The following is a 27,016-nucleotide window of genomic DNA, read 5'->3' on the forward strand; positions in this document are numbered from 1 at the left end:
ACGTGATCAACCATACTTCAAGCACCGAGGTATTAACTGCATTTAGCACTATTATTTTGTGTGTTTTTTGTTGTTAACAGTGCTTCTTTGTATGCCATTTCTTATACCCCCCCCCCCCCTCCCCTGGCCCTCTCTAAAATGTAGGCACATTAACTCCAGTAATAACATTTAGCATTTGCTTTTGAGGTCCTTCCAACAGGATCTGTTTCAACTCACAACTCCCCCTCGAGCTACCACCCCTCCAAAAGTCCCCTTCACTCTTTGGTATAAAATAACAATCCTTTGTACATTCGTCGGTTTTCTTTTCTTCTTTGTACCTGTCAATTGATTAACAGTGCGTTAACGAGCCTTAACCACACTCAAACTCGATTCTAAAATCAAGAACAAATGCACTGATAGCTCAACAATCATCGGAACAGTGTCCATGTGTTTTATACCTCAAAACCCCCATGCCCCCCACTCCCCCGCCCCACCCTCCCATACCTCCTCCCCCCAAGCCCTCTCCCTCCCACAGATCTCCTGATGTCCCTGTTCTCTGCTCTTGTACTTGTGTGCTTCCCTGTCTCTCCCCATCTTGTCTCGCGCTCCCTTTATTGTATGTTTTGTGTGTCTGTTTTTTTTTTTGTGATTGATGTTTGCTCTTACATGAGCCTTGATCTTGTATACAAAAAAAAAAAAAAAAAAAAAAAAAACAGACTCGAGTGCGAAGTTTTCTTTCGAGTTCTGTTTTCGGTTTTTACCTGTGATGGTAAAGATTTGCAACTGGAGGTTATTACTTTAAATTGGAGGGGAATTTTATTTCTTTTATTTTTGTTGGATATTCCCAGTAAACCACTTTGGTGTTTAGCAGAACGATTTGTCCGTTTGTAGTAAGTGTGATCTGCTAAAGCAAGAAAGGGTGATCAGGAAAAGGTGGATCTGCTTGAGAAACTTTTCGAGCCCAGGTGCATCACACAACAATCCTGGAATCTCACAAACATGAGCTTTTAATCCCATAATCACTGCCGACAAAGGAACAACATGGATGACCTTTCACTTGATGCTGAAACCAGTGGTAGAATATATTAGTTTGAAATTCTTGGAGTAAAGAATAACCGAGCAGTTAGAAATTGAGAACTTTAATTGACTTACATTTTTCTTTTATACACGCATTTTTTTTTTTTTTAAATATCTTACAACATTATATGGAAAAGATAACGAAACAAGAGGTAATCTTTAACCCTGAAAAGAAATATACTTTGCTACATACAAGCTTTGCTGCATTAGTTCGATACCCTTTGGGATATCACGATTTGATCGTCAATGCCAGTTCAGCAATGTGCACCATCTTGTTATTTTTTCTTCTTTTTTTATTAATTTTTTTTTACCCGCTGTGTGAAAGCAACACGATACTCGTAGGAACCTGATGTCATAACTTAGGATTTGCACTATTTCTGAGATCCCTTTGCAGTCCCAGTGACCGATTCATTGGTCTTTCAACACCTTCGAATTATCCAAAAGGTCCGTGCCATGCTCCTCTTAGTCTGCAGACACGAGGAAGCCGCTGAAAGTGGTGTGCGGTGGGTCTCCGCAAAGTGCTTGCTCTCCCGTCGATTCGACGTGCACCAGATCTCCGGCGTGCAGCGCCAGCAATAGGGTGAGGGACGCTGGGCCCGCGGTGTCGCCGTCCGCCAGCAGCCGGCCGATTGATCGAGACGAAACGTACAATGTCGCCGTGGTGTCGGCACCGAGCTTGGTGGCAATGCTGGCACTGATGAGGTAGCGCCCATCGATCGGTACGACAAAAAACCCTGGTTAGGTGGAAAAGAACACGTTATTCGGTTACTTTATAAACCGTGAATTATTTCATCATTACTTGTTTACTTTTCCCTGCAGTTCTAGACTTTAATGTTTGTACAGTCATTTATATTGCTGCCACTTCTACAAATGTTCTGGGACTAAATAATAGGTTCAATGTGCTTCAATATGAAGACAAATTTATACCAATCACAACCAAATGATAACACCCTACCGCTGACGTTCCGACACATTACTTTGGCTATTTCCTTAGGAATCATAAAACTTCAAAATATTTGTATACCTGTTTTTGGATGATAATGTTGTCCATCGTTCAAGAGCATTGTGTCGAAATGAAGGCGCCCAGATTCTGCAGACGTGTTTGCCAAACCAACTGAAAAGGCTGGGACAATTCTCTGGTTTGCACGCCGCCTTCGAGAGATGGAACGACTCCCACCTCTGTGGCCTCCTGTGGCACCCTCGAGTCGTAACAACGACTCTGAGAACTCGAACAGGCCGGCCTCGTCTCGCAGGACCTCTTCCCTCAGTCCTTCCAAACTACGATTCAGGGTGTGGAAGTTCACCTGCCCACACGCGTGCAAACATCACCCTTACTCAGCAACTATTTTTTTTATGGAAGAATGATAGTTGTGGCATGATCACAAAAGGAAAATTCACCTTGAGGATGGTGAGTTCTCCTTGAAGTTCCCCCACATCCCCAATGCTATGCCGAGCACGCATTGTGTTGAGCATCTGCAGCGCGAGCTCGTTGCGATCGACACGAATCACCGTCTTGCGCATCATCTCGAGACACTTGGCCAAATCGGTGCGCAAACCGTCCAGCTCCGATCCGCAGCCTCGCAACCCGCACCCCAGCTCAACCTTTTCAAGCCTCCTTTCGACTCCCTGAAGTGCGGCGCGTAGTGCTGAGTCTTGCGGAATGGCCACAGTTCCTCCACGAATCGCCTGCGAAACCTGAAAATTGTTGTTACTTAAACGCAAGTCTTTGATATTTATAAATTATCTATACACATATACAAATATATACACATATACATATATATACACACACACATACATATATATACACATATACATAATATATACAACTGCAAGATCGACCGCGAAACCGCAAGATCGACTGTCCTGAAGCTACGTCTGTGTCTTATTTAATCTCCCGATTATATATATATATATATATATATATATATATATATATATATATAGATATATATAGATATATATATATATATATTGTTACGGATATGAGGATTGTATTTTTTTTGATTGTGTAATATTGCTTGAATATGGCCCCTCCTGCCTCCAGTGTTGTGTAAAGGTTAAAAGGGCGTCCCGGTAGTTAATTCCATAAAGCACACATTGAAGGGCACGATAAAACCCTTGTTCAGTAGCTTATATCTTTATTATGTGTTTTAGATTAAGGCTTTGTCTTCCATTAACATGACACTCCATTGCACCGAGTGAAAAAGATAGATTCCCTTCATTCCCATTCCCAAAAACCTCCATTTCCCCGTTCGTAATGGCCAAGCCTCAAACTGGCAATTACATCCCCTCCAATTGCCGCCATTGACCACGAGGCAGGGTTGGGGAAGAAAGGCGGGTCCCCACCTCGTCATAGAGGGGAGGAGTGAGTCAGCCCCACTCAACCAACCACGAACAAGGGGTTGGACGTGGAGAGGGTGTGGAGAGAAACATCAAGGAGGTTCGCGAAGGTTGAGGGGCGGGGCCTATATAACCCGCCGCGGGACGTTCCCCAAAGAGAGTTGCAAAAAGGTCCAAGGCTGAGCTGAGCTGCGTGGTGAGGTGCAAAGGAGATGAGCTGAGATGAGAGATGAGCTATGACAATAGCTGAGTCGCAAAAAGGTCCAAGGCAGATGAGACAAGGAGATGAGAGATGAGCTATGACAAGAGCTGAGTTGTGAGGTCCAAAAGCAGAGATCACCCAGGGAAGCGCAAAAGCCTGCTATTCGTCACCTTGCTCGCCAGCGGCAGCGTCCCCAGCAGCAACACTCGACAGCCGTTTGGGGCCTGGACGGCGGTTTTGAGCAGGGCCGCGAAGGGACGGCGGCTGCCGAACACGCCGATCGTGCTGCCAGCTCCGGACCTTCCTCTCCTTTCCAGCCATTTCTGCCTGCAAGTTCCCCATTTGCGTATGTGAGTTTGTTTTGTTTGTTCTGTCCTGGGTAGGTAATTAAGTCTGTATAAGCTAGTATTTTCTCTGTGTCTCTAAAAGCTTCTGTAAATTATTTTATTATCTTTACTTCTCCTTGGTTACTTTGAGCCTGTAAATAGTAATAAATGGTAATCGTATTTCAAACCTTTCTTTTTGTCTGCTTCTTCTTCACATCCGTGTCGTCTTAGTCTTTTCCATATTGAATAGCTGTGGCGCGATACGGCCAACGTCTGGGTGAATCGGGTGAGTCGGGAAAAAACTGTTCGGCCGCGGTGCCTCCGCTCGGTAAATAACATCTAATCCGCGGACCGTAACAATATATATATATATATATATATATATATAAATGTACATGTGTATATATATAAAAATATGTATATATATATATATATGTGTGTGTATATATGTATAATGTATATGTATGTATAAATATGTATACATATACATGTATATGTACATGTAGATAGACGTACATATATACGTTGGGACCCCGTTATTCACGGGGGATACGTTCCTGGAAAATCCACGAATTGCGAAACCGCAAATAGCAGGGCATTGTTTCAATGGAAAAAGGGGTATAGGTTCCCAAGTCGCAAAAATCTGTGAATAGAGAGGAACAAACCACAAATGGCGAAACAAAATCCGCGAATGGTGAGGCAAATCCCGAGAATGTCTACGATATATAATCCCACAAATGGTGAGGCAAATCCCACGAACGTCGGTGATAATCCCGGAAATGTCAAGACAAATCCCGCGAATGTCCATGAAAATCCATGAATGCATGCCATGCTAGTTTCAATGGGGAAAAGGGAGCCAGTTAATATTGCACTATTACTGTGGAGTGTTTTCATTCTCTACAGTAACTCGTGGGAATGACGTGTTATGCAGCTGGTGGAACATCCCGCTAAGCTCTTGATTATAGTGTGGCTAAAAATTTCGGCCTTGAAAGCCATGAAAACGCAAAGCACACACCAGTGAATGTAGAAGCAGGTCATGCTTGCGGCTCGTGAATGGTTTTTTGTGTATGTCCAGCTGCTTTATGCATGGTTGGTAAAAGATGGGTTTTATAAATGTGTGAAGCTAGTGGCTCGTGAAAAAAATGTTTTTGTGCCCCTCAAAAAACACGAATTCGTGGAACATGGCCGCGAATGGAAAAAAATCTGCGAATTTGCAGGACACTTTTTGGCGAACAGAGAAATAGGTCGCATTTTAGCACTTGTGAATACAAAGGGCCGCGCACGAATAGCGGACCCGCGAATAGCAGGGTCCAACTGTATATATATATATATATATATATATATATATATATATATATATATATATATATATATATATATATATATATATATATATATATATATATATATATATATATATATATATATACATATATATATATATATATATATATATATATATATATATATATATATATATATACATATATATATATATATATATATATATATATATATATATATATATATATATATATATGTCTATATACATGTGTATGAATGATCGTGTTTTTTAAGGTCATTTTCCCCGCTAGAGTGGGGGTTAGCCTTGCGGGCCCCATGACAATCATGGTTCCCTGTTTGAGGCAATGTTTTTATGGCCAGATGCCCTTCCTGACGCCAACCCTTAGTCGCCTCTTATGATGCGCAGGGATACGGTGTACCTATTCTAAACCGGGGTACACACCGGGATCATTCATCCCAGCAAGCTGGTACTCAATTTGCCGACCTCGGAAGGATGACAGGCTGAGTCAACCCCCCTGGCATTAATTCAGCGATCGACCGGAATTCGAACCCAGGATCCTAGGATCCCAAGCCGGCACCCTAGCCGCTCAGCCAACACCAGGCAAAATCTAATCTAACAAGGTGTATGTTTATATATATATATATATATATATATATATATATATATATATATATATATATATATATATATATATATATATATATATATATATGTATGAAGCATTGATTAAAAATTATTTTAATAAATATACCTCCTTTCTTTGTGATTGACAACTTATTGATAAATTTGGTGATCATTAAAATAGAAGCAGACATTTTTATGTGAAAATTTCCCGTTCAGAAATCCTCTCCTTGATAGATATCAGCTTGCCCGATTCTCATTAGTACAGACGTGGAGAACGCGACATGCGAAACCACAAAAAGACACAACAAACAAACAAATCTGATCAAATAAAGGAATTGCTGACCAAGCACAAATTCCAAAAAAAAAAGGCACAAATTTCTTCATCGGGAACTTTATAATCCAGTGGATGGGGTGCTAATAAACCTTCCCATTAAGGGAAAAACATTTTGTACATCTATTGTCATACTTAATGAAGGACCCTTCGCCAAAACATCAGAATGAGTTCTTTGTTAACGGCTGTTTGTTTGTTGTATAACAATTTGGTTTATTTAAATTCTCCCCTCTAGCATTTTTCGTTTCTTCCAACGTGAGTTGAGGTGGGGGTGGGAATGAATGTTTTATTGAGAAAATTTAATCCTTTTTCAATTCTAACGAGGATTTGATGTCACGGAATTTACATTACACGCTACCCTCCACAACCCCCCAAAAGCAAACCTTACCCCAGCAGGGGGCAGTCGAACTCCCCCATGTCCCAGCTCAGCAAAGGCACCAATCAGTTGCTCCTCCAAAGCATACAGTCGACTCTCAAACCGGGCTCCTTGTGGGCTGACGCCTGGTCTATTATCTGGAGTTCCAAGGGCTTCATTTCTGGCTTCCCCACTAAGCGAGAGCCGTGGAGCCTGACCATCGAGTCTGGCACGCAGCTTCCGCTGTGAATCAACGACTCCATGGAGCCTGGAATCCAGAGATTCGATGCGTGCTGCCAATCCAGTGATCAGATCGCAGCAGCCACCGTTCTCAGCCTGGAGCTTCATGCTGCCGAGGTCCTGATGCAGCTCCGTTAACTCAACATGGAGCGCCGTGAGAGATTCGTTCATTCGCTGGCGAACGGGCAGCAAGGCAGAAGTACAAGAGCACGTGGATCCAGCAGCTCTCAGCACATTCAGGCGGCGGCTTTGTGAGATGATCTCAGTCTGGAGTTCGTCTAGCCTGTCTCGATCATTCTGTCATGCATCACAGACATGGGAAGTAAAGATCTGCATTAGTACTGCTGGAGTAATGGACAAATGCCAGACTTGTTACATATGTCTCCAACACAGCTGAAAGCTCCCCCTTTTTATTTTCTTTTTTTTGTCAGTTGAATGGGATCCTTACATAGCACAGGTTCATAGATATGAGTTAACAGCAGGAAGAGACAAAGATACAATAAATTTCAGCTACAGCAAGAAGCTATTGTGTACATCTTTCCCATATTTAATTCACACTTCATCTTCATTTGTTTATTTTATAAATATCCTTTTTGAATATGTATTGTACGGTGAAAAAGTTTGGGTTATTATCCCTACGCTTTGTTTTTTAAAAGAAGGGGGGCGGTAATATTGTAATTGCTTCTTCTGTCTGTCTGTCTGTCTGTCTGTCGTCTGTGTGTCCATCTATCATTCTATCTCCTAAACGGTTGTGCAAAATTCACCAAACTTGGTAGTTATGATCACCACATGGCAAGACGGCGTGAGAGCAGTGTCATTGTTGGCCCCGCCCCCTGGGGCCCTGGTGCAGGGTCAAAAGGTCAAATAACAAAAAATGCTATTATGAGCACATTTTAAAACATTTTTTATGAAACTTTGTGAATGCAATCAACATTGAGGGACGCATGAAATAAGTAATGATTTTTGGGGGATTTGGCCCCCAGTTCATGCCCCAGGGGGTGGGGACTTAAGGTCACAGGGGTTAAAACAGAAGATTTTTTTTAACTCAAAATTTGATATTTGGGTCATTTATGGTGGAACGTTTTGCCATCTTTCAACTTTGGTTTAGGTGAGTGTGGGGATTTGCGATGGCGCACTGTCGACTTAGTTCCGGTTTTTACTTCTGTGGTGCTATTCCCCATTAAACATTTGTGGGAAATTAGAAGTGTGCAATATAGGTCGTTAAAAAGTCAAATTTCTTTGAAAGTCAATTTAATATCACATTTACCTCTAAGTATATATAATAAGTTAGGAAATCGAACAAGTTTTATTTTTGCTATACATATTAAATTATCATTTGCTGGTAATATTCACTTACTACAAAGAAAATATAAGAAAACAGTTTGTGGAATTTTGTACAATAAATAATAATCAATTACTGAAGTAATCAACACCAGTTACATTAATGTGAATTACAAGAAACCACAGTAAAAGTTGCAAATTAGTGAGCAGGTTAAATTAGTTTTCATCAGCTTGTTCCCTTGCTTGAATTTCTATGAGTGGGTTCAGAATGACACCAAGGAAGCAACTTTCAACCAAACAGCGTGTGAAGATCGAAACTCTGTGAGAAGAAGGGAATATTATGAAGAAAGTAGCAAAAAAAGCTGAAGATCTACAATGGTGTGAAGTACACTTTACAATGCTTGAAAGAAACTGGCTTTGTACAAGAGAAGAAAAGGCCAGGACGACCCGGAAGAATCTATCCAAGTCAACACAAGCACTTGAAGTAGCTCAACTTGAACAATCGAAGAAAATCAAGTCAGCAGCTGGAAAATTAAATTAGATTGAGCCTGAACATTAACATCTTGTCCAGCACTGTCTGCAGAAGGCTAATTACAGCAAGTCTCCATGACAGAGTTGCAGCAAAGAAACAGTTGCTGAGACCACAGGATAAGGTGAAAAGACTGAACTTTACAAGGCAATATCAAGATTGTGTGACTGAACAATGGAATCGGGTACTCTGGTCTGATGTGGGGATTTGATGGTCTGACAACTCAGGTTGACCTTATTGGATCCTAAGAGCCTCCAGTTTGAAAGCCAAACACCTGGAGAACATGACGACACGCAATGTTTGCAATCTATTGTTAAACATGGGGGAGGCTCTATGAATGTCTGGCATTGTATCTCACCTTTTGGTGCAGGCCAACTTGTTAAAATCAATGGGACACTAACAAAAGAGAAGTACAAGCAGATACTGCAGCACCATGCAGGTCTTAGTGGAAATAGTTTTATCAAAAGAGGATTCATTTCCCAACAACAACATAGCGATCAAAAACACACTTACACTACAGTAGATGGCATTCATGGAATACTTACCCTGCGCAGTCAACTTGTTGCGAGCCAACTCTTCTATTTTTGAACGTTTCTTTTTTTTTGATCCAATATGGCTACCAGACCACGTGAGCGATGACATCATAAATTTATATTCTCTAATATAATTGTTGCATAGATCATGCTCAATACATTTCAAACTGTCAGACTAAGCATTGTCCCTGTCGAATTATGACGTCATAATTATGGCACCAATGACGTCATCATTAACAACACCTATTCCCCACATGGAGTTCTTTACAATGAGCCATGTTTAAATTTTTTCCATGCAGCGGTTTTGGAGATATAGAGGTGCAACATTTTTCGGTTTTTCCAAGACTGTACCACGTGACCTATGACGCCATAATTATCACCACAAAAATTATACAGGAGGAGGCGCTCCTATGGTCAAAATGTCGTGTCCATCGGGCTAACAATTGCAGCAATTTTATTTTCATACTGATCAGATGAAGCGTTGTACTTGTCGAATTATGACGTCATAATGAAGGCACCGATGTCATCATCATTATCATATCTTATTCCCCATGGAGAGTACTTGACAATGAGCCAGGTCTCAATTTTTTCCATGTAGTGGTTTCGGATATATAGAGGTGCGAAGTTTTTCCAAGATAGCACCTGTACAACGTGACCTATGACGTCATTATAATCATTAACATATTATACAGGAGGAGGCGCTCCTATGAGAAAATTGCATGTCAAGAGCACCAACGGTTGCCGAGAAAATGAATTTTTTAAATGCAGACATGTACGGCACACGGCAGACGTACGGTACACGGCACACGTACGTACGTACCTGAATGCTTAACCCCGCTTTTCACTTTGCGAGCGCAGGGTAAATATACAGGGTGTCCACAAGTCGCGCATCATAAGCAAAATATTTATGTGGAAGGTTGGCCACATCAGTTGTTCGAAATGTGTCTCACCAATCTCAAAACGTGTTTGTAAACGGAAAAGCAGGTTTCTCTGAATGTTCTTCAATATATCCGGGCTAATTGTTGAATTAAATAATTTAATTTCCAATGATAAATAATCAATTAAATGATTTCCTGTGATACGCGTCTTTGTGGATACCCTGTAGTACAACAGTATTTGTACAACTAGGTTACAGCTGGTGTGCTTGAAGTGTTAGAATGGCCACCCTGGCAGCGACTGGGCATGAGTCCCATCAAGGCCATATGGGTTTACCTGGAAGCAGAGAAGAGCGAGAGGAACCTAAATAACCTAACAGAACTGTGGAAAGTACTCCATAAAGTACTCCGGAATAGAAAAAGAAGAAAAAGTGGGATTTGGAGCTTACTGCAGTGGTTACAACAGTAATATTTTTCTTATTCTATGACAGCACAAACCATTTAGAATAGCGTGACAGACACATAAGGGTAAGGAGCACACAAAGTTATATATAGTAATAGTTCTCAAAGCAATAGAAAATATGTAATGGTGCACAAAAGGAGCATGCAGACGACGATGACGACGCCATCAACAACCATCATGAGGACAGTATCCAACTAGAACGGCATTTGGAAGAAGGCATACCTTCGCCAGGCTGAACAGTTGACGTTTTGCATCCCACTGATGGGCCGGATCTAGATTCAAACCTGATTCAAAATCTAATCGGCTTGTTCCTGTCACCTAACCAACTCATCCACCAAGTTTTGTCATAATCTGTCTACAACTTTTTGAAATATCGTGCTGTATATCGTTTTTGGTCCCATATTTCAATGGTAAAGAATCATTTAAAAAGTTCTAGTATCCGGATTCGGATTTTTATCAAAATCGAAACAATTCGTCCTTGGCAGAAACCCAACCTGCGCACGAAGGTTCGGCCTAAGCCGTCCATAGCTGTTTGAGATATCGTGCTATGTATAGTTTTTGGTCCTATCCCTCAATGGTGAAAAATCGCCTTAAAATATCGTATCGGGATCTTCACCAACTTCTAATCGATTTGTCCTTATCACACACCCAACCTGTCCACCAAATTCCGTCAGAATCAGTCCAACCAATTTTAAATAGCATGCTCACAGACAAACAGACAAACAGACAGGGGTCAAAACATAACGAGTAACAATGACGCATTATAAAAGATCCTTTTTTGGTGTTTCACTTCATTTTACTTCCTCGTCGAGATTCCCAGATAGACATGCAATATATTTGTGAAGAGCAACATCCTGTCTTATGATTAAATCCATCGGTGAATCGACGGATATACACGGCTCATATAAACCCAATCTAAAAGCAATATTTATTTGGCCATTGTCCCATTCAAGTAGCTCACTCCAGCTAAAGATCCCAATGGAATATTCCGCATCCAAGCCGTAGATTCCAATGAAGTGTCCAACTTATGTAACATTCCCGTTTTAAAAATTGCAGTTGTTCATGCAAACAGCACACCAGGATGGCAGTTTTATGCAGTAAAACCTTCGTATAACGAAATGCAACGGACCAAAGCGTTTCAACTTTTTTTGTTTCGAAGTTCTCTGTTGAGAAGTTCTTCCAAAGCTTATTTGGCATGTTTTTAAAATCCTTATGGAAATGTAAGTCAACCATGCATTGATTTTTTTTTTTTTTTTTTTGTATACTGAATCGAGGCTCGTGAAAGAGCTGACATTTACTTCACAAACAAATCAACCAGACAAACAAAATATATAAAAAGAGGGAGCGGAAGACAAGAGAATGGGAAGCACGCAAACTGTAACTGTAACTGACTGTAACCCTTTCAGCTTTTATAACTCTCATAACATCATAATGAAAGTTGGCAATTCTATTTATATACTTTGCTAGCTATTTATTTATTTACTGTCTGTCTGTCTGTCTGAACCTTATAAAATCAAACTGCTTGGTCTGGAGTATACCAAATTTTGCACATGTGCCTGGGGGTATTTTGGGTCAGGTCATGTGGCATGAAATGAATCCCACCTCCTCCCTCCTCGCAAGTGTAGGGAGATGGCTTGCCATTTTCACATGCACGCATGGAATACTGCAAGTGGTGACGTAACTTCCCGGGATGCAGGGGGAACCAGCGACTCCGTGTTATGACGTCACTTTCATCTCCGAACCCAGCAGCGCACAAGTGGAAGTTCTTTCTCCCTGGGGATGTGAACCTACCGGATTTATCCGTGCTCTATCCTATTAAATTAAGTTGATATATGTGGGAAAATTTCATGCCCAGACCAGGAATCGAACCTAGGTCCTCTGGAAAACCATGCCAGTGCTCTGCCATCTGAGCTATCTGGGCGACCCTGACTGAGCATGCGATTTTCCCACACATATGATTGCCGCTCTCTTTCCGTCGATGCTTCCAGGGCACTCGCTGCCAACCATAGGAGCACCAACGGCCTCAACACGGGAGGGTCTTCCTCCAATGAGGGGACAAAACCATGTCCTCTATTATAAACACCACTGGGGGCGTAGTGAAGCAATTCGATTACTGGTCTGGACATATAATTTTCCTACATATATCAATTTAATTATTTAATCCTGTTCATTAATCTAAATGCTTTTAAATGCTGAACTTCAAGCAAAGCATGTACTGTTTCGAACGGTTTGGTATGACTTGGCCGGGATGGGAATCGAACCGCCGACCTCCCGCACTCAAAATTGGTTTCTCCAGCTATTACGCTACCAAGTCTAGTTGTTGATTTAACTTGAAGTTTCTTTTGATCTGAGAACTATATAAATGTGTGATACATTATTGAACTCTTAATAAAGAGGTGTAAATATAACGAACGGGACATTGTAGGCATTCGATAGTATAGGAGTTTCATTATTAGAGAAACTTCGTTGTCCAGAGGGAGAGAGACTATACTTCCCACCAGGAAAAGTGTACCACACTTTGATAAAGGAAAAAGGGAGTTTGTCATGATGGGGGAATTTGCTCGGTGGAGGTTTTACTGTGTTTGAGTCCAATTTAACCAAGGATGAATCCCATCAGAGTCTAGAGCCTATTCAGAAGCTAGCACACTGCAACTGAACCACCTCGCCACAATCCAAACCCAGCCTTGCTTTGTCAGTTGGAGATGGAATATTTGACGGATTGTTAAAACGTTCCCAGTTTGCTTTACTGGAGGCCAGGGTGAGATTGAAAGTATGACAACAGTGATTCTGTTTGTGGAGAAGAGGGCATTCACTTGTGTTTTCATTCCAGACTGCTTGAGAGCAACATAACAAACCACATTAGATTTTAACCTCATATCATAGAATCATGGCCAAATGCTCAGACTATGACTATACGTACCATACAGCTAGGCCACCCCAATGAGAGGTGAAGACAAGAGACAGATACCAGGAAAGAAATGAACAGAAATTTAGTCATGGATAACATGAGAAGGAGAGGATTGCAAGGAAAGGAGTCTGGGACTCCAGCCTGAGATGTGTTTGACACAATAATGGTGGTAGTCGAATGGGCAGTACGAAAGAAAGGTTGAAAGCTTTGCAAACCTCTGGCCCAAATCCAATACATGATTGCGTCCAGAATCTGAGTGCAGACCCCAGGGTTCCAAGTTCATTTCATGTACTGATGCACAGACGTGTCCACATCTTTCATCCTCATGTCTGTCTTTCTTCTGACCTTTTTTGTAAATCGAGTTTTAAAGTCAGTCTGCGCCATAGCTCATGGCAACGATGCTTTGTCTGGTATGTCCATCTCAAGGGACTCCACCGCCTGATTTAGACCGGTTTATTTTTCCACCCAAATCTTGTGAAGCCGTTCAGTGTTAATCCATGGCTTATTGAGGAGTATGACCTCCATGATCCTTAGTTGCATCAGTTATCTCTGCCAAGGATATTTCTAAACAGCAGACAGCATGGGAAGAACGTTTAAGTGGAGAGTCAGGCCTGAGTTTTATTGGTGCAAATTTCCCAAATAAATGTCCTATTGGTAACTCCTGCAGTTGTGATCTTACCTGGAGTTCCACCTTCAGGCCTGCGACTTCCCCGGTGAGCCCTTGCAGCACTGGAGGAATGCTCACACCCTGGTGTACAGCCTGGCCGGTGGGAGGTTGCAGACGAGCAAGAGCGGCCGATAGCCGATGTACCTCTGCCTCCAGTCTCGCCATCCGGTCACCTTGTGGTTGGGGTAGTGCAGGACCTGGGGAAAAGGGTGAAACACACTTCCAGCTATATGTCGCATTTTCGTTGGGGACAAAGTTACAAATGCAGTGAATGTTGGCATAACAACTGGAAGTAAACTTGAGCGAATGATTTCGATTATGCTGATAGGCCTACAGAATATTTAACATGTTCTGTTTTGGAGGTTTGCTGACGTTTAGATTTTGGGAGGAGCAAATGTGGATTTGACGATATGGGGATCGAAGTGGAATGGCGTCCGTCAGACTGGCATACAGGTAGCACACTTGATGCAGAGTTGTCTGCCTTGGGTTAGATTCTCGAAACTGTAATACAACTCAGATTGGTGTTGAACAAACAGGACATAAAGAGTGTGCCATCCCTCAGGAAGACGTTAAGCTGAGGACCCGTCTGTTTGCATTGCATGAACCACCTTTAGAGGCCCTTTTCCCCCGCAGAGCAGGGGTTGGCCTTTTTCGGGCACCGTTGTCCCCTTTTTGAAGCAATGTTTTATGGCCGGATGCCGAACCTGCTGCCAACCCTGTTAGTCGCCTCTTGCGATACACAGGGAATTACCAGTGAGCTGGTACTCAATTTGTGGACCTCAGAAGGATGACAGGCTGAGTCAACCCCCCAGCGATGGACCAGGATTCGAACCCAGGAACGCAGGATCCCAAGCCGGCACCCTAACCACTAAGCCAACACCAGGCTTCCATGGTGAACATATACAAGAAGAGTCGGTGAGTTATTAATTCCTGCCTTAATTGACTTCTGGGACCACAACTGTGTTAGCTGGACATTGAAAGGTTAATGGCCCCAATTATGCTCACCTACTTGTGAGGTTAGCCAAAGGTGTTTTTGGCTCATGTATATAACGAACCGGCTGGCTAGGCCTGACGCTCAACTGAAGGTGGCAGGAATTTGACCAGAATGTCGGCGAATGATAAAAAATTGACTATGAGCAAACGGGGCACCCATCTTGATGACCATCTGAAGGACAGCAAACATTGATGTTATGCTTTTCACACTCTGTACCAATTTTGAGAGTTTGTAGTCAGGCCGAGAATGTAACCCAGACTAGAGTTGTTACTGTGTCTGTGTCTATGCATTTTTCTTTCCATTCCAAAGTTCACAGATCATCACCCATCCAAAGCCACGATCTTTTCTCCCCCTGTTAGACTAGATTATTTTCCATCCAGATTTACTTTTTTTTTTCCTTCCTGAAAATTTGCCCCTGGATCCATCTTATCCACCCTATGCATTCTTCCCATGTGCCACCCGCATGCCAAGTTGTTGTGTCCGTCTATTTTCACCCTCGGCCCTGCTGTTGGTGTTCCCATTCTTTTCCTGCTGTTCCTCTTATGTTGTGTCCTGATCAATTCTGTGTTCCAGCGCTTCCACAGGCCTTGACTCCATACAAGAAAGCAATACATATATATATATATATATATAAAAGGAGCCGTGTCTGTCTGTCTGTCTGTCTGTTTGTTTGTTGCGTTATAACTTCAGAACGGATTAACGGATTTCAATAAATCCAACTACGGTGGATTCAGGTAAGTCCCAGGAGTGTTTGTGATCCCAATTTTTTTTTTTTAAATGGGTACATGGACACTCGAGTCAAAATTGCAAATGCCAACACCCTGTTGGATATTCCTGCACGGAGAGGATTTCCCAGGAATCATTTCCCCTCCCCCCTACCCCCATAGATTAGCCATCGCAGCAAAGATTGGTATTTCCATCAGCGAAGCGACGGGTCTTATATTCTAGTATATCATAAAAGGAGCCGTGTCTGTCTGTCTGTCTGTTTGTTTGTTGCATTATAACTTGAGAACGGATTAACGGAATTCAATAAATCCAACTACGGTTGATTTGGGTAACTCCCAGGAATGTTTGTGATCCAAAAAAACAAAACAACTTTTTATGGGTACATGGACAGGCGTGTCAAAACTGCAAATGGCAACACTTAGCTTGTTCGTCTTGTTGTTGGATATCCCTGCACGGAGAGCACGATCTCCCAGGAATCCTTTCCCACCCCCACACCCCCCCCCCCCTTAGATTAGCCATCGCAGCAAAGATTGGTATTTCCATCAGAGAAGCGACGGGTCTTATATTCTAGTATATATATATATATAACAGCAAGTAACGAGGCAAAAAGAACAATGGAGGGGAGCTACTAAAGCTGCGCGCATCAGTAGCATATCAGACATGCATTTCTGCACAAATTGATTTGACATAAAACCCAGCAAGGTTCACCTCCTGCCAACCCTAAGCATATTGATTGGCTCTTTTGGCACAAGTAATGCTGGGATAGTGGTGGTGGGTGGGTGAGAGACAAGGAACCAAGAAAAATACCATGCCGTTTAATTTTCTCCATCGTTCCAGATGCCGTCTGCCTAACGTTACGAGTTCCACTTTTCCATGAGAGGGAAAGAGAACGTGCCACTACGCACCCGCTGTGTCTACATCCTGCCCAGGAACGGGCCGCAGTGGGCTACTCATTGCACCCCCTGGCGATCCGTCTTTGCACTGTGCACCACGGAACCCAGGGCAGCAGCGCCACTGCAGCTTGCTCACTTTCTTGTACCCGATTCGATAGCAGGGGCGATGAGTCAACCGGTATCTGGGGAGAAGGGGGGAAATTCGACCGATCGTCAATATTCTCCACGAAAATTCACACCAAAGTACACCATCATATTTCCTGAAGTTACTGCACATTCACAGCAGGTTCAGCATTGCAAAAAGAACAGCATTTTGGACATTTTCTCTTTCTTTTCAGATTCATCATCCTTTTCTTTTTTTTTCTTTTTTTTGTATACAAGATCAAGGCTCGTGTAAGAGCTAACATTAATGCCAAAAAAAAACAAGAAGACGTCATGCAGAGCACGATACTTGCAAAATCTGCCCGCCCCCCCCCCTCCCCAAGGGGAAAAAATTCCATTGATACAGCAAATTGTCCATTTTATCAAGATTAAAATTGACAATCTTGATCAAACCTCGGGTCAATAGGAAGAAAAGTGACGATTTTTCAGATGAAAAATGATGATTTTGGAAGGTTGACCTTGAGTTGACCTTTTGACCTTTTGACCTCAAAAATAGTTGGTTCCCCTATTTAGTGACTCGATATGCAAATGCTGTTCAATTTTCAAGTCAATCGGATGAAAATTGACGGTTTTTAAGATGAAAAGTGATGATTTTGGAAGTTTGAACTTGAGTTGACCTTTGACATTTTGATCTCAAAAATAGTATGTTTCCCAATTTAGTGACTCGATATGCAAATGCTGTTCAAATGCTGTTCAATGGATCTCGCGAGATCTCGGAGACGGTGGCAGGGATTTTCGAAGCTCCACACGGTCTCCACGTTTTTCGAAGTTAAGTCTGTTCACAATTGTATTTTGTCGAAACTGTATTTATCTTTCGGTGTGTGAAGTTATTGTGTGCAACTTTGGTTGTTTCTCGGTGTTTATCTTTCATAAATTGATCGTCTGTTTGCCGCGTCGCGAGCAAGGCCTTTGCCGCGTCGCGAACGATTTGAAATCGAAGTTAAGTGATTGTTCCCATTTGTATTTTCGTTAAAACTGTTTTTATTTATGGTGTTGTACGTATATTGTGTCCCGACGAAGATTTTTCGGTGCAAATCTTTCATACCTGTATTGAAAATCGTGTTAATTCGTGTCATGTCTTGAGGCCTTGTACAGTGTACACTGTACAACCTTGAGGCTTTGTTTTTCTCTCAGCGGTCCGTCGTTTGTGATCCAAAAACTTTCGTTCTCTGTATTCCCAGTCTTTTCACCCATAGCCTACTTCCTTGTGTAAATCTCAACTAAAAAAACAAACAAAAAAAAAAACATTTCCTTCTCTGTTCTCATTCGTTTATTCATTCTTATTCGTTCGTTCGTTCTTCGACCACGTGTTTCTCCCCCATTTCCCCAGATAGTTTTCACTGTTATCAACCTTCAATGTTTACACTTTCCCCTCAAGTTATGTATTCCGTCATATATTATAACACCTTTTTCTTCTTCTTCTTTAAAAGGCTGCTCTCGACTTGCTCACCAAATCAATTCATCCCAAAAAAAATATCCATCTCCTATAGTGCCTTTTTTCTACATTCCCTAAACTCTCCTGCACTCCATCCTCCATCCAGCGTCCTTAAACGTATTTTTAACTCGAAGGTCACAAGAAACTCATTTTGCAATAAATGTTCGTTTCCCATAAATCGTACACTTTCTAAAATCCAATCTCACCCCTCCCCTCCAAATCGTCCCCATAACCCCTCCCCTCCAAATCTTCCCCATCACCCCTCCCCTCCAAATCTTCCCCATCACCCATCCCTTTCAAATCTCCCCCCTTGCCCCCTCCCTCCTAAACTACCCCCTCACCCCTCCCCACCAAGACACCCCCTCGCCCCTCCCCTCCTAGACTCCTCCCTCACCCCTCCCCTCCAAATCTCCCCCATATCCCATCCCTTTCAAATCCCTCCCCTTGTCCCTTCCCTCCCAAACTCCCCCCTCCCCTTCAAATCTCCCCACCCTCATTGCTTCTCAATTTCCCCCCTCTCACTCCCCCTCCTCAAAGCCTCCTCCCCGCTTCTTCCCCCTTCCAACTCTCACCTCCATCTCCCCCAACCTTCTGCCTCGCTCTTCCCCCTCCTCAAATAACACCTCATTGTGCCTCACCCAATCACCATCAAACCTTTTGTCCGCCCCATCCTTCCCTTTCTCCGAGCTATTCTGAAATCTCTGACACAGCTTCAACAGCTCTCCCTACCTCTTCCACCTCTTCCACATCTTACCCTACCCCTCCTCCCCCCTGTTCTGTATCTGATGCTCCCCCTTCCTCTTCATTAACGGTATGGACCTCAAACATCCGGGGCCTTCGTTCAAACTTAACTAATCTCTCCATACAGGTTGCTTCTGTCAAACCAGACGTGATCTGCTTAACAGAAACTTTCCTCCTTTATGATGTCTCTGATTCCTTAGTATCTCTCCCGGGCTACTCCCTCCTCCGGTATGATAGACCTGAGCCTCGTCCTGGAGGTGGGGTTGCTATCTTTATCAAAAACTCTCTTCCTCACTCGCCCTGCACTGCACTCTCTCCACCTCACCCCCAGGAATACCTCTGGCTACGGCTTCCCCTTCACTCCCACCTCTTGTTCATATGCGTATTGTATCGTCCACCAAACAGTGATGACTCAATCTACATCTCGCTGTCTGATAATATGGACCAACTTCTATCTACTCATCCCAACTCTCTCTTCCTCATATGTGGTGATTTCATCTGTCATCATGCCAGTTGGCTGGGTGTGGGTACCTCTCTCACCAGCCATGGCTCCTCAGCAAAGGACTTCTGCGACTCACTGGGACTGACACAATCTGTCAATTTCCCGACCCGGATCTCAGTCAACGGAACATCTTCTCTTTTGGACTTGGTTATGACTAACTTCCCTGAAAATGTCTGCTGCTCTTCTTCTGCTCCAATCGGATCATCTGATCATGTCCTTGTTAAAGTGGACATCTCTCTGACCATCCTCAGGGAGCCTGCTCAGCGTCGACGAGTCTGGCATTTCACTCAGGCCAACTGGCACGGTCTTCAAGCAGCCATCAATCATCTGGACTGGTCTCCCATCTCTACCACCTCTGACATCAACTCATCCTGGGAATTCTTCCAAAGTAAATTGCTCTCTCTCATGCACAGATTTATCCCATCTCGTCTTCAGTTGTCATACCCTTCCTCCCGTCCATGGTACACGGAATCTTGTGGTGAGGCTGTTGCCCAGAAACAACTTGCCTTCGTCTCCTGGAAAGCAAATACAACGGAAGGAAATCTCATTTCCTTTCACAAAGCCCGAAACAAGTGTGTGTCCACCCTCAGGAGAGCCAGGAAACAATATCTCTCCGTTCTCAAGACCGAACTCTTTTATCTGTCTCCCTCTTCCAAATCCTGGTGGCGTCTGGTCAAATCCGTTTCTGGTGTTTGTTCCCCCTCCATCCCCTCCCTTACCTCAAACGGCTACACAGCTGACTCCACACGTGAAAAAGCTGAATACCTCAACTCTGTGTTTGCCTCTAAATCTTGTGTCCCAAACCCATCCCTCTCTGTACCCACCATACCCAGTCGTACCCTGCTGCTCCTGGACTCCATGTCCTTTCCTCCTGACAAGGTGGAAAAGTTTCTGTCAACCCTCGACTCTGATTCTGCAACTGGACCCGACGGCATTAGCCCACGGGTCCTAAAATCCTGCTCTGCCGCTCTATCTCATCCTCTCTCTGTTCTCTTCACCCTCTCTTTTGCTCAAGGTCAACTGCCATCTGCTTGGAAATCAGCCAACATCACCGCTTTGCACAAAAAAGGTGCAAAAACAGATCCTAGCAACTACAGACCAATCAGCCATCTCCAAATTATCAGCAAAGTCATGGAATCCATCATTGCTTCGGATATGAAATCTTTCCTCTTCTCCAATGGCTTGATCTCTGATCATCAATTTGGTTTCAGACCAGGTCACTCTACTCTGGACTTGCTGCTTCTGCTGTCTCAACAATGGATGGAGGTCCTCAATGCCAAACAGGAAATTAGAGCTGTCTCCCTCGACATATCACGTGCCTTCGACACGGTCTGGCACCGCGCTCTGCTCACCAAACTCTCCTCCTTTGGTATCCATGGAAATCTCCACGCATGGCTGGCGGACGTCCTCTCTAGTCGTCATCAACGTGTGGCCCTGAATGGGTTTCTCTCATCTCCTCTTCCTGTTCAGGCTGGAGTTCCCCAAGGCAGTGTTCTGGGCCCCGTGCTTTTTCTGGTCTTCATCAATGATCTCTCTGACTCTCTTGAAAATCCTCTCTATCTCTTTGCTGATGACTCCACTCTCTGCTGCTCCATACCTCTTCCCTCAGATCGGCAGTCTGCAGCCTCCTCACTCTCTGAAGACTTGGACAAAATCACAGACTGGTCAAACAAGTGGAACATGTCTTTCAATCCTGACAAATCTCACACTCTTACTATGTCTCTCCGAAAAGTTCGACTGGACAACCCTCCCATCTACTTTCTCAACAATCCTCTCCAAGAAGTTCTGTCGCTCAAGCTTTTGGGTCTCACTATCTGCCATGATCTTTCTTGGGAAAACCACATTTCCAAGCTGGCCTCCAAAGCCAGTCGCCGACTGGGCATCCTCCGTCGTGCGAAGTCCTTCCTCGGCACACCTGAGCTCCTCACCACATACAAGGCTTTCATCCGCAGCTCAATGGAATACTGTTCTCCCCTATGGGCCGGTGCTCCTGCCTCACACCTAGCTCGGCTTCACGCTGTTGAAACCAAAGCGTTCAGAATTATTGGAATCTCCCGCGATTAAGCTATCTCTGAGGGCCTTTCACTCACTCACCGCAGGCAGGTAGGTGGTCTTTCTGTCTTCTACCGACTCCTCTCCGGCCTTGCACCCCCAGCTCTCTCTGTGCTCTGTCCCCCAAATATTCCTACAGGTCGCACAAGATCTGTCAGCAACCCTCTGATGGTTAAACTGCCGAAATCTCGGCTCTCTGCTCACCTTCACTCTTTCATTCCTCTTTTCTCCCGTCTCTGGAACAAACTCCCTCACTCCCTTCAATCCCACTCCTCCCTCCAGGTCTTTAAAACAGCTGTTCACCACCATCTCTTGTCTTCCCCCATCCAAAACCTTGATCTTTTCTACCCCCGCTAATTCACCCCAGATCCACCTTGTTTGAAATTCCAACTTCTTTCGTGGAAGTCCTGGCAGTGTCCATATGTTTTATACCTCTCCCACCGCCCCCTTCCCATGCCCCCCCCCCCCCAAAGCCCTCGCCCTCTCTCAGATCTCTCGATGTCTCCATGTCTCTCGGTCCCTGCTCTCAAATGTTGTGTTTGTGTCCTTCCCCCTCTCTCCCCATCTTGTCTACCGCTCCCGATGTTATATGTTTTATGTGTCGGTTTGTCTTTCTGTGTGATTAATGTTCGCTCTTTCAAGAGCCTCGATCTTGTATACAAAAAAAACAAAAACAAAAAACATTTCAACTCAATCGGATGAAAATTGACGGTTTTTCAGATGAAAAGTGATGATTTTGGAAGGTTGACCTTGAGTTGACCTTTGACCTTTTGATCTCAAAAATAGTATGTTTCCCAATTTAATGACTCAATATACAAATGCTGTTAAATTTTCAAGTCAATCGGTTGAGAATTGACGGCTTCTTAGATGAAAATTGATGATTTTTAAAATTTGACCTTAAGTTGACATTTGACCTTTTGACCTCAAAAATAGTATGTTTCCCAATTTAGTGACTCGATTTGCAAATGCTATTCAATTTTCAAGTCAATCGGATTTAAAATGGCGATTTTAGAAATTTGACCTCCAGATGACCTTTGATCTCAAAATCAATAGGCTTCTCAATTGGGACGACCTATACAACTTGGTAAAGTTTCGTGACGATCGGTTTAGAATTGTGACTTGTGGGCCGGTGACAGACAAACAAACAAACAGACAAACAGACAAACAGACAAACAGACAGAACCACAAATGCAACCGACCAATATACTTGAAAAATCTTCGATTTTGCAAGTAACAAACGGACACATAAAACATATAATAAAGGAAGCGGGAGAAAAGATGGGGGGAGAGAGGGAAGCACACAAGTACAACAGCAGAGAACAGGGACATCGGGAGATCTGTGGCAGGGAGAGGGCTTGGGGGGAGGAGGCGTGAGAAGGCGGAGGGGTGAGGGGTTTCCTCCCTTAACAGTGAGTCAAGGCTCTTGGTTCAGCCAGGTGTTGCCTTAACTGTGAAGGTGGCTGGCTTGAGATCTTAGGGTCCTGAGTTTGAGCCCCTGTCGGGCCGTTGAATTAACACCAGCTCGGTTGACTCAGTCTGTGATCCTTCCGAGGTCGGCAAAATGAGTACCAGCTTGCTGGAAACGGGGGGCATTGCATCAGCAGCACAGCCACACTTTCAGAAAATGATGCAACCAACACCACCACCTCTTCGTTGAGTTTGCACATACTGTATGTCATATGTGGAACGGGGAAGTTAGGAAATTTCAGTATACTAGTCCTCGACTTTTACAAGGAATTGATGGACGAGGTTTACGTGCAATTTCAACTTGAGATCCCGAATATCATAAGAGTCGTGCTCAGATGGGAACAATCCAAGCGAGCCAACTCAAATATTCTCCGAACAGCTCACGTCATTCTTTGATTATTTATTTATTTTCTGTAGGTGATGTGTGGCAACTTATACCCTCCTAACCCACACCCCCATTATCACCCCACTCTTCCCCAGTCTCCCACCGCTTACATGAGCGGACACAGCCGCCGTGCGCACGGGCTGTGCTGTGCTGTCACGTGGATCACTGTGCCATTTAACACCACGCATGTCACTGTCTGGCTCACCATGGATGCACACCAGTTCCTGTAACGGAAGCATCACTGGGTGAGTCTCAGTTTGGTTGGTTCTGGAGTTACCTGTTCCATGAAGATACGTTATTGACATTGATGCAGCATCAGGATGACACTAAGTGGTATTTTAATCATATATCGATCATATAACTCGTAATTTAATCGGCCACCATGAATGAATACATCTTAATTTGCACAAATGAGTAATGTTATTCCTTGACGATTTAGCCAGCGTATGCCGACGTATCAAAATTGAGTGCTGGTGTGAGTCATACGCTGGCATACGTCGACAAATTTTGTGCATGCACGAAATTTGTCGACGAGCTCGGCGTACGACGACGTATGCCAGCGTGCTTCAGCGTGCTCTTAACGTAGCCAAATTTTTCATACGTCGGCATACGCTGGCTAAAACGTCAAGGTGTGACAGCGGCTTAAACTTTACAATTCCTGTCATGCAAACGTGAACCGTGTGTGAGGCTGCTTTAGTTGTACCCGTATCTGCTGACTTGGGTGTGTGATGAGGACGAATTGATTCGGTTTTGCTGAAGATCCGGATCCGGCTACTAGAATTTTAAAAAGTGATTATTCATTATTGGGAGATAGGAGCAAAACCGATATACAGTATAACACGATATCTCAAAAGGTTATGGACGGGTTATGGCAAAACTTGGTGGACGAGTTGGTTCGGTGACAAGAACAAGCCGATTCGATTTTGGTTCAGGTTCGAATCCAGATCCGGCCTATCGGTGGGATACAAAACGTAAACTGGTCAACCTGGCGGAGGTATGCTCTTTACCGAGTGACCTTCTAGCTCATAAAGTTAAGGGGGGATATTATTGTCAGTGTGTCCGTCACGCTATCTCCTAAAGAGTTGTGCAGAAATTCACCAAACGTGGTAGTTATATGATCACCACATGGCAAGAAGGTGCAAGAGCAGCATCATTTCTGGCCCCACCTTCCGGGGCAGGTTGAGAAACCAAAAAATGTAATTACAGGTACATCGTCAAACACTTTTTCATGAAACTTTGTATATATGCAATCAATATTGGGGAGGGATGCTTTTTGGTTTTGACCCCTGATTCATAACCCCAAGGGGTGGCCCAAAACCAGAACATTTATTTTTCGACTCAAAATTTGATATCAGGTCAGATTTTTTTTTCACTCAAAATTTGATATCGGGTCAAGATATTTTTTTTTCACTCAAAATTTGATATCGGGTCAAGATATTTTTTTTCCACTCAAAATTTGATATCGGATCAAGATATTTTTTTCCATATCGGGTCAGAATATTTTTTTCCACTCAAAATTTGATATCCGGTCAGAAGATTTTTTTTTTCCACTCAAAATTTGATATCGGGTCAGAAGATTTTTTTTTTCCCACTCAAAATTTGATATCGGGTCAGATTTTTTTTTTCCACTCAAAATTTGATATCGTCAGTTTTTCCACTCAAAATTTGGTATCGTCTGAAGATTTATTTTTTCCACTCAAAATTTGATATCGGGTCAGATTTTTTTTTTCCACTCAAAATTTGATATCGGGTCAGAAAATATTTTTTTTCCACTCGAAATTTGATATCAGGTCAGATTTTTTTTTTCCACTCAAAATTTGATATCGGATCAGATGATTTTTTTTCCACTCAAAATTTGATATCGTCAGTTTTTCCACTCAAAATTTGGTATCGTCTGAAGATTAATTTTTTCCCCACTCAAAATTTGGTATCAGGTCTGAAGATTTTTTTTTTTTTCCACTCAAAATTTGATATCGGGAAATTCGTGGGGCAACTTTATGCCATCTTTCAACTTTGCTTTAGGTTGGAAGCGTGGGGATTTGCAATGGCACGCCATCTCGTTTCATGGATCGCATTTGTTATAATAATAATTTGTTTGTTTCATGGATCATGGCCTTAAGTTTATGCAAAGAATGTGGTTTTTTGTTTGATATCGGGTCAACGTTTGCATAACCGTTTGATATCGGTTATGCAAAAAAACAACACTTTTATTTTGCCACGTAAAATGTAGTCCAATGGGGACGGTTCAGGACAGTTCAGGGTCCACGTGGTTGACTTTACCACTGATGTAGATGTTTCTTCATCAGAAAATGTCAACTCGTCAAGAATCCCAAGGGAATCCCAAGGGAATTTAACAACAGCATAAATAACAACATTAACAAAACCTGGCGCATCATGCTTTATATGCCATTTACAGTTTGTTCCTGTCATGTCTACATCGAAAGTTATAAAAGTTCAAAGTTGGATAAAGACTTTATGGACACGCTGTACTTCATCGAAACAATACTGAGTGAACATTTCTCCGGAAGAAGGACACTCAACGTCATGACCCCATAGTTGCCCCCAAACCTCTCAGCCGTACTCACCGCGACCTGATGAAATGGACAAATTATGTCTGACTCCCACTGAAGACCAGGAGGCATTAATTTGGCTTCTATATGTCGGCCCCACAATGGCCTACCCTTTTCAAATGGATTAGGGACCATGACGTTGGGAATGCTATTGGATGGAATGGCAGGCTTCGTGTCCCCTTCCAAAGGACGTCGTACCTGTAGAGAAACTCGATGGCTTGTCGTGGGATATAATTTGGTACAAATACAAATCGAACCATGAGGGAATTTAGGAATTTTGGGAATTTAACGACTGCTGTTCCAACCCCAAATCCAGAGATTCGATGTAGAGGTCCGAACGTACTTGTTTCTGGATGCACTCCACGGTAGAGTGCTTTGTCGAAATGCAGGCGCAGAACCCCAGGTGAACAAGGGGACGCCGTGTGGAGTTCCTGGTGGGATCCTGTGCGGTACGCCATACCAGCTCTTTGCCAAAACGTCGTGGACCCAGAGAGCGACCAGAATGAATGACGACTGCCGCATGTTGTCCCTTCGTGGTGCCAAAGAGTAAATAAAATACACTCTGTGGTGTTCCGCTCCAACGGGGTCTTCAGGTCTTCAAGGTAATGCCATGTCCATATGCGCCGCACTCCCTGTATGAACTCAGTGCGCACCTGATGGAGACCGAAGCTCCAACCTCGCTCGGCTCCAATAGTTTCTTTGCTTTCTCACTGCTTGCACTCTTCTCCCCTCCAACCCTCCTAAACTCAGAGCACCCTCCTCCCTCTATCTTACCCCCTCTCCCCCCAAATTCACTTTTCTTGCTGCCAATTCACGCCCATTGCATCACGGTGCACGGGGAGACTCCTTACGTCTCCTCCTCCTCCTCATCATCTTTTTGGGGCATGCATCCTATTCTTAAGTAAACACTTCAACAATATATTGCTACTTCATGGTATTGAATGTGCCTCTTATGATGAGGCGCAGGATTTCCGTTCAACTACAGCTCTCCCTCTTGGGCTCAGATGTTGATGTCCTCTTTTTGCCACCACCCCTAATCCCCCCTCGGAG

The 27,016-nt window shown here is 43.4% G+C and overlaps 1 protein-coding gene and 1 non-coding gene across 3 annotated transcripts; both read right to left on the reverse strand.

Annotated features, from left to right (window-relative positions):
• Positions 1–965: 965 nt before the first annotated feature.
• Positions 966–26,699, reverse strand: LOC137438482 (EMILIN-3-like). 2 transcript variants are annotated; one of them, XM_078767171.1, is made up of 8 exons: positions 26,310–26,699; positions 23,507–23,620; positions 16,665–16,834; positions 14,052–14,236; positions 6,577–7,080; positions 2,455–2,742; positions 2,081–2,360; positions 966–1,790 (listed from the first exon to the last, which is right to left on the reverse strand). In XM_078767171.1, exons 1-8 carry the CDS (start codon positions 26,486–26,488, stop codon positions 1,519–1,521), a joined length of 1,992 nt encoding a protein of 663 aa, XP_078623297.1. In that variant the 5' UTR covers positions 26,489–26,699; the 3' UTR covers positions 966–1,518. The 2 variants fall into 2 exon arrangements, with proteins under 2 accessions (XP_078623297.1, XP_067989680.2); XM_068133579.2 differs by having other exon boundaries at positions 2,455–2,751; positions 26,310–26,686.
• On the reverse strand, positions 12,313–12,385 carry TRNAT-GGU (transfer RNA threonine (anticodon GGU)). The gene has a single exon. It is a non-coding gene; the product is annotated as a tRNA-Thr (tRNA).
• Positions 26,700–27,016: the final 317 nt, after the last annotated feature.

This window comes from Myxine glutinosa, chromosome 13, assembly GCF_964187855.1.
Source record: "Myxine glutinosa chromosome 13, kmMyxGlut1.1, whole genome shotgun sequence".
In the NCBI taxonomy this organism is placed as follows: Eukaryota; Metazoa; Chordata; class Myxini; order Myxiniformes; family Myxinidae; genus Myxine; species Myxine glutinosa.

Coding starts and splice junctions, on each gene's coding strand:
- LOC137438482 (XM_068133579.2), bottom strand. CDS start 26,488: ATGCGGCAGTCGTCATTCATTCTGGTCGCTCTCTGGGTCCACGACGTT. Junction 23,621..26,309: donor TGGAGTGCATCCAGAAACAA/GTACGTTCGGAC, acceptor CTTCCGTTACAG/GAACTGGTGTGCATCCATGG. Junction 1,791..2,080: donor ACATTATCATCCAAAAACAG/GTATACAAATAT, acceptor CCACCTAACCAG/GGTTTTTTGTCGTACCGATC.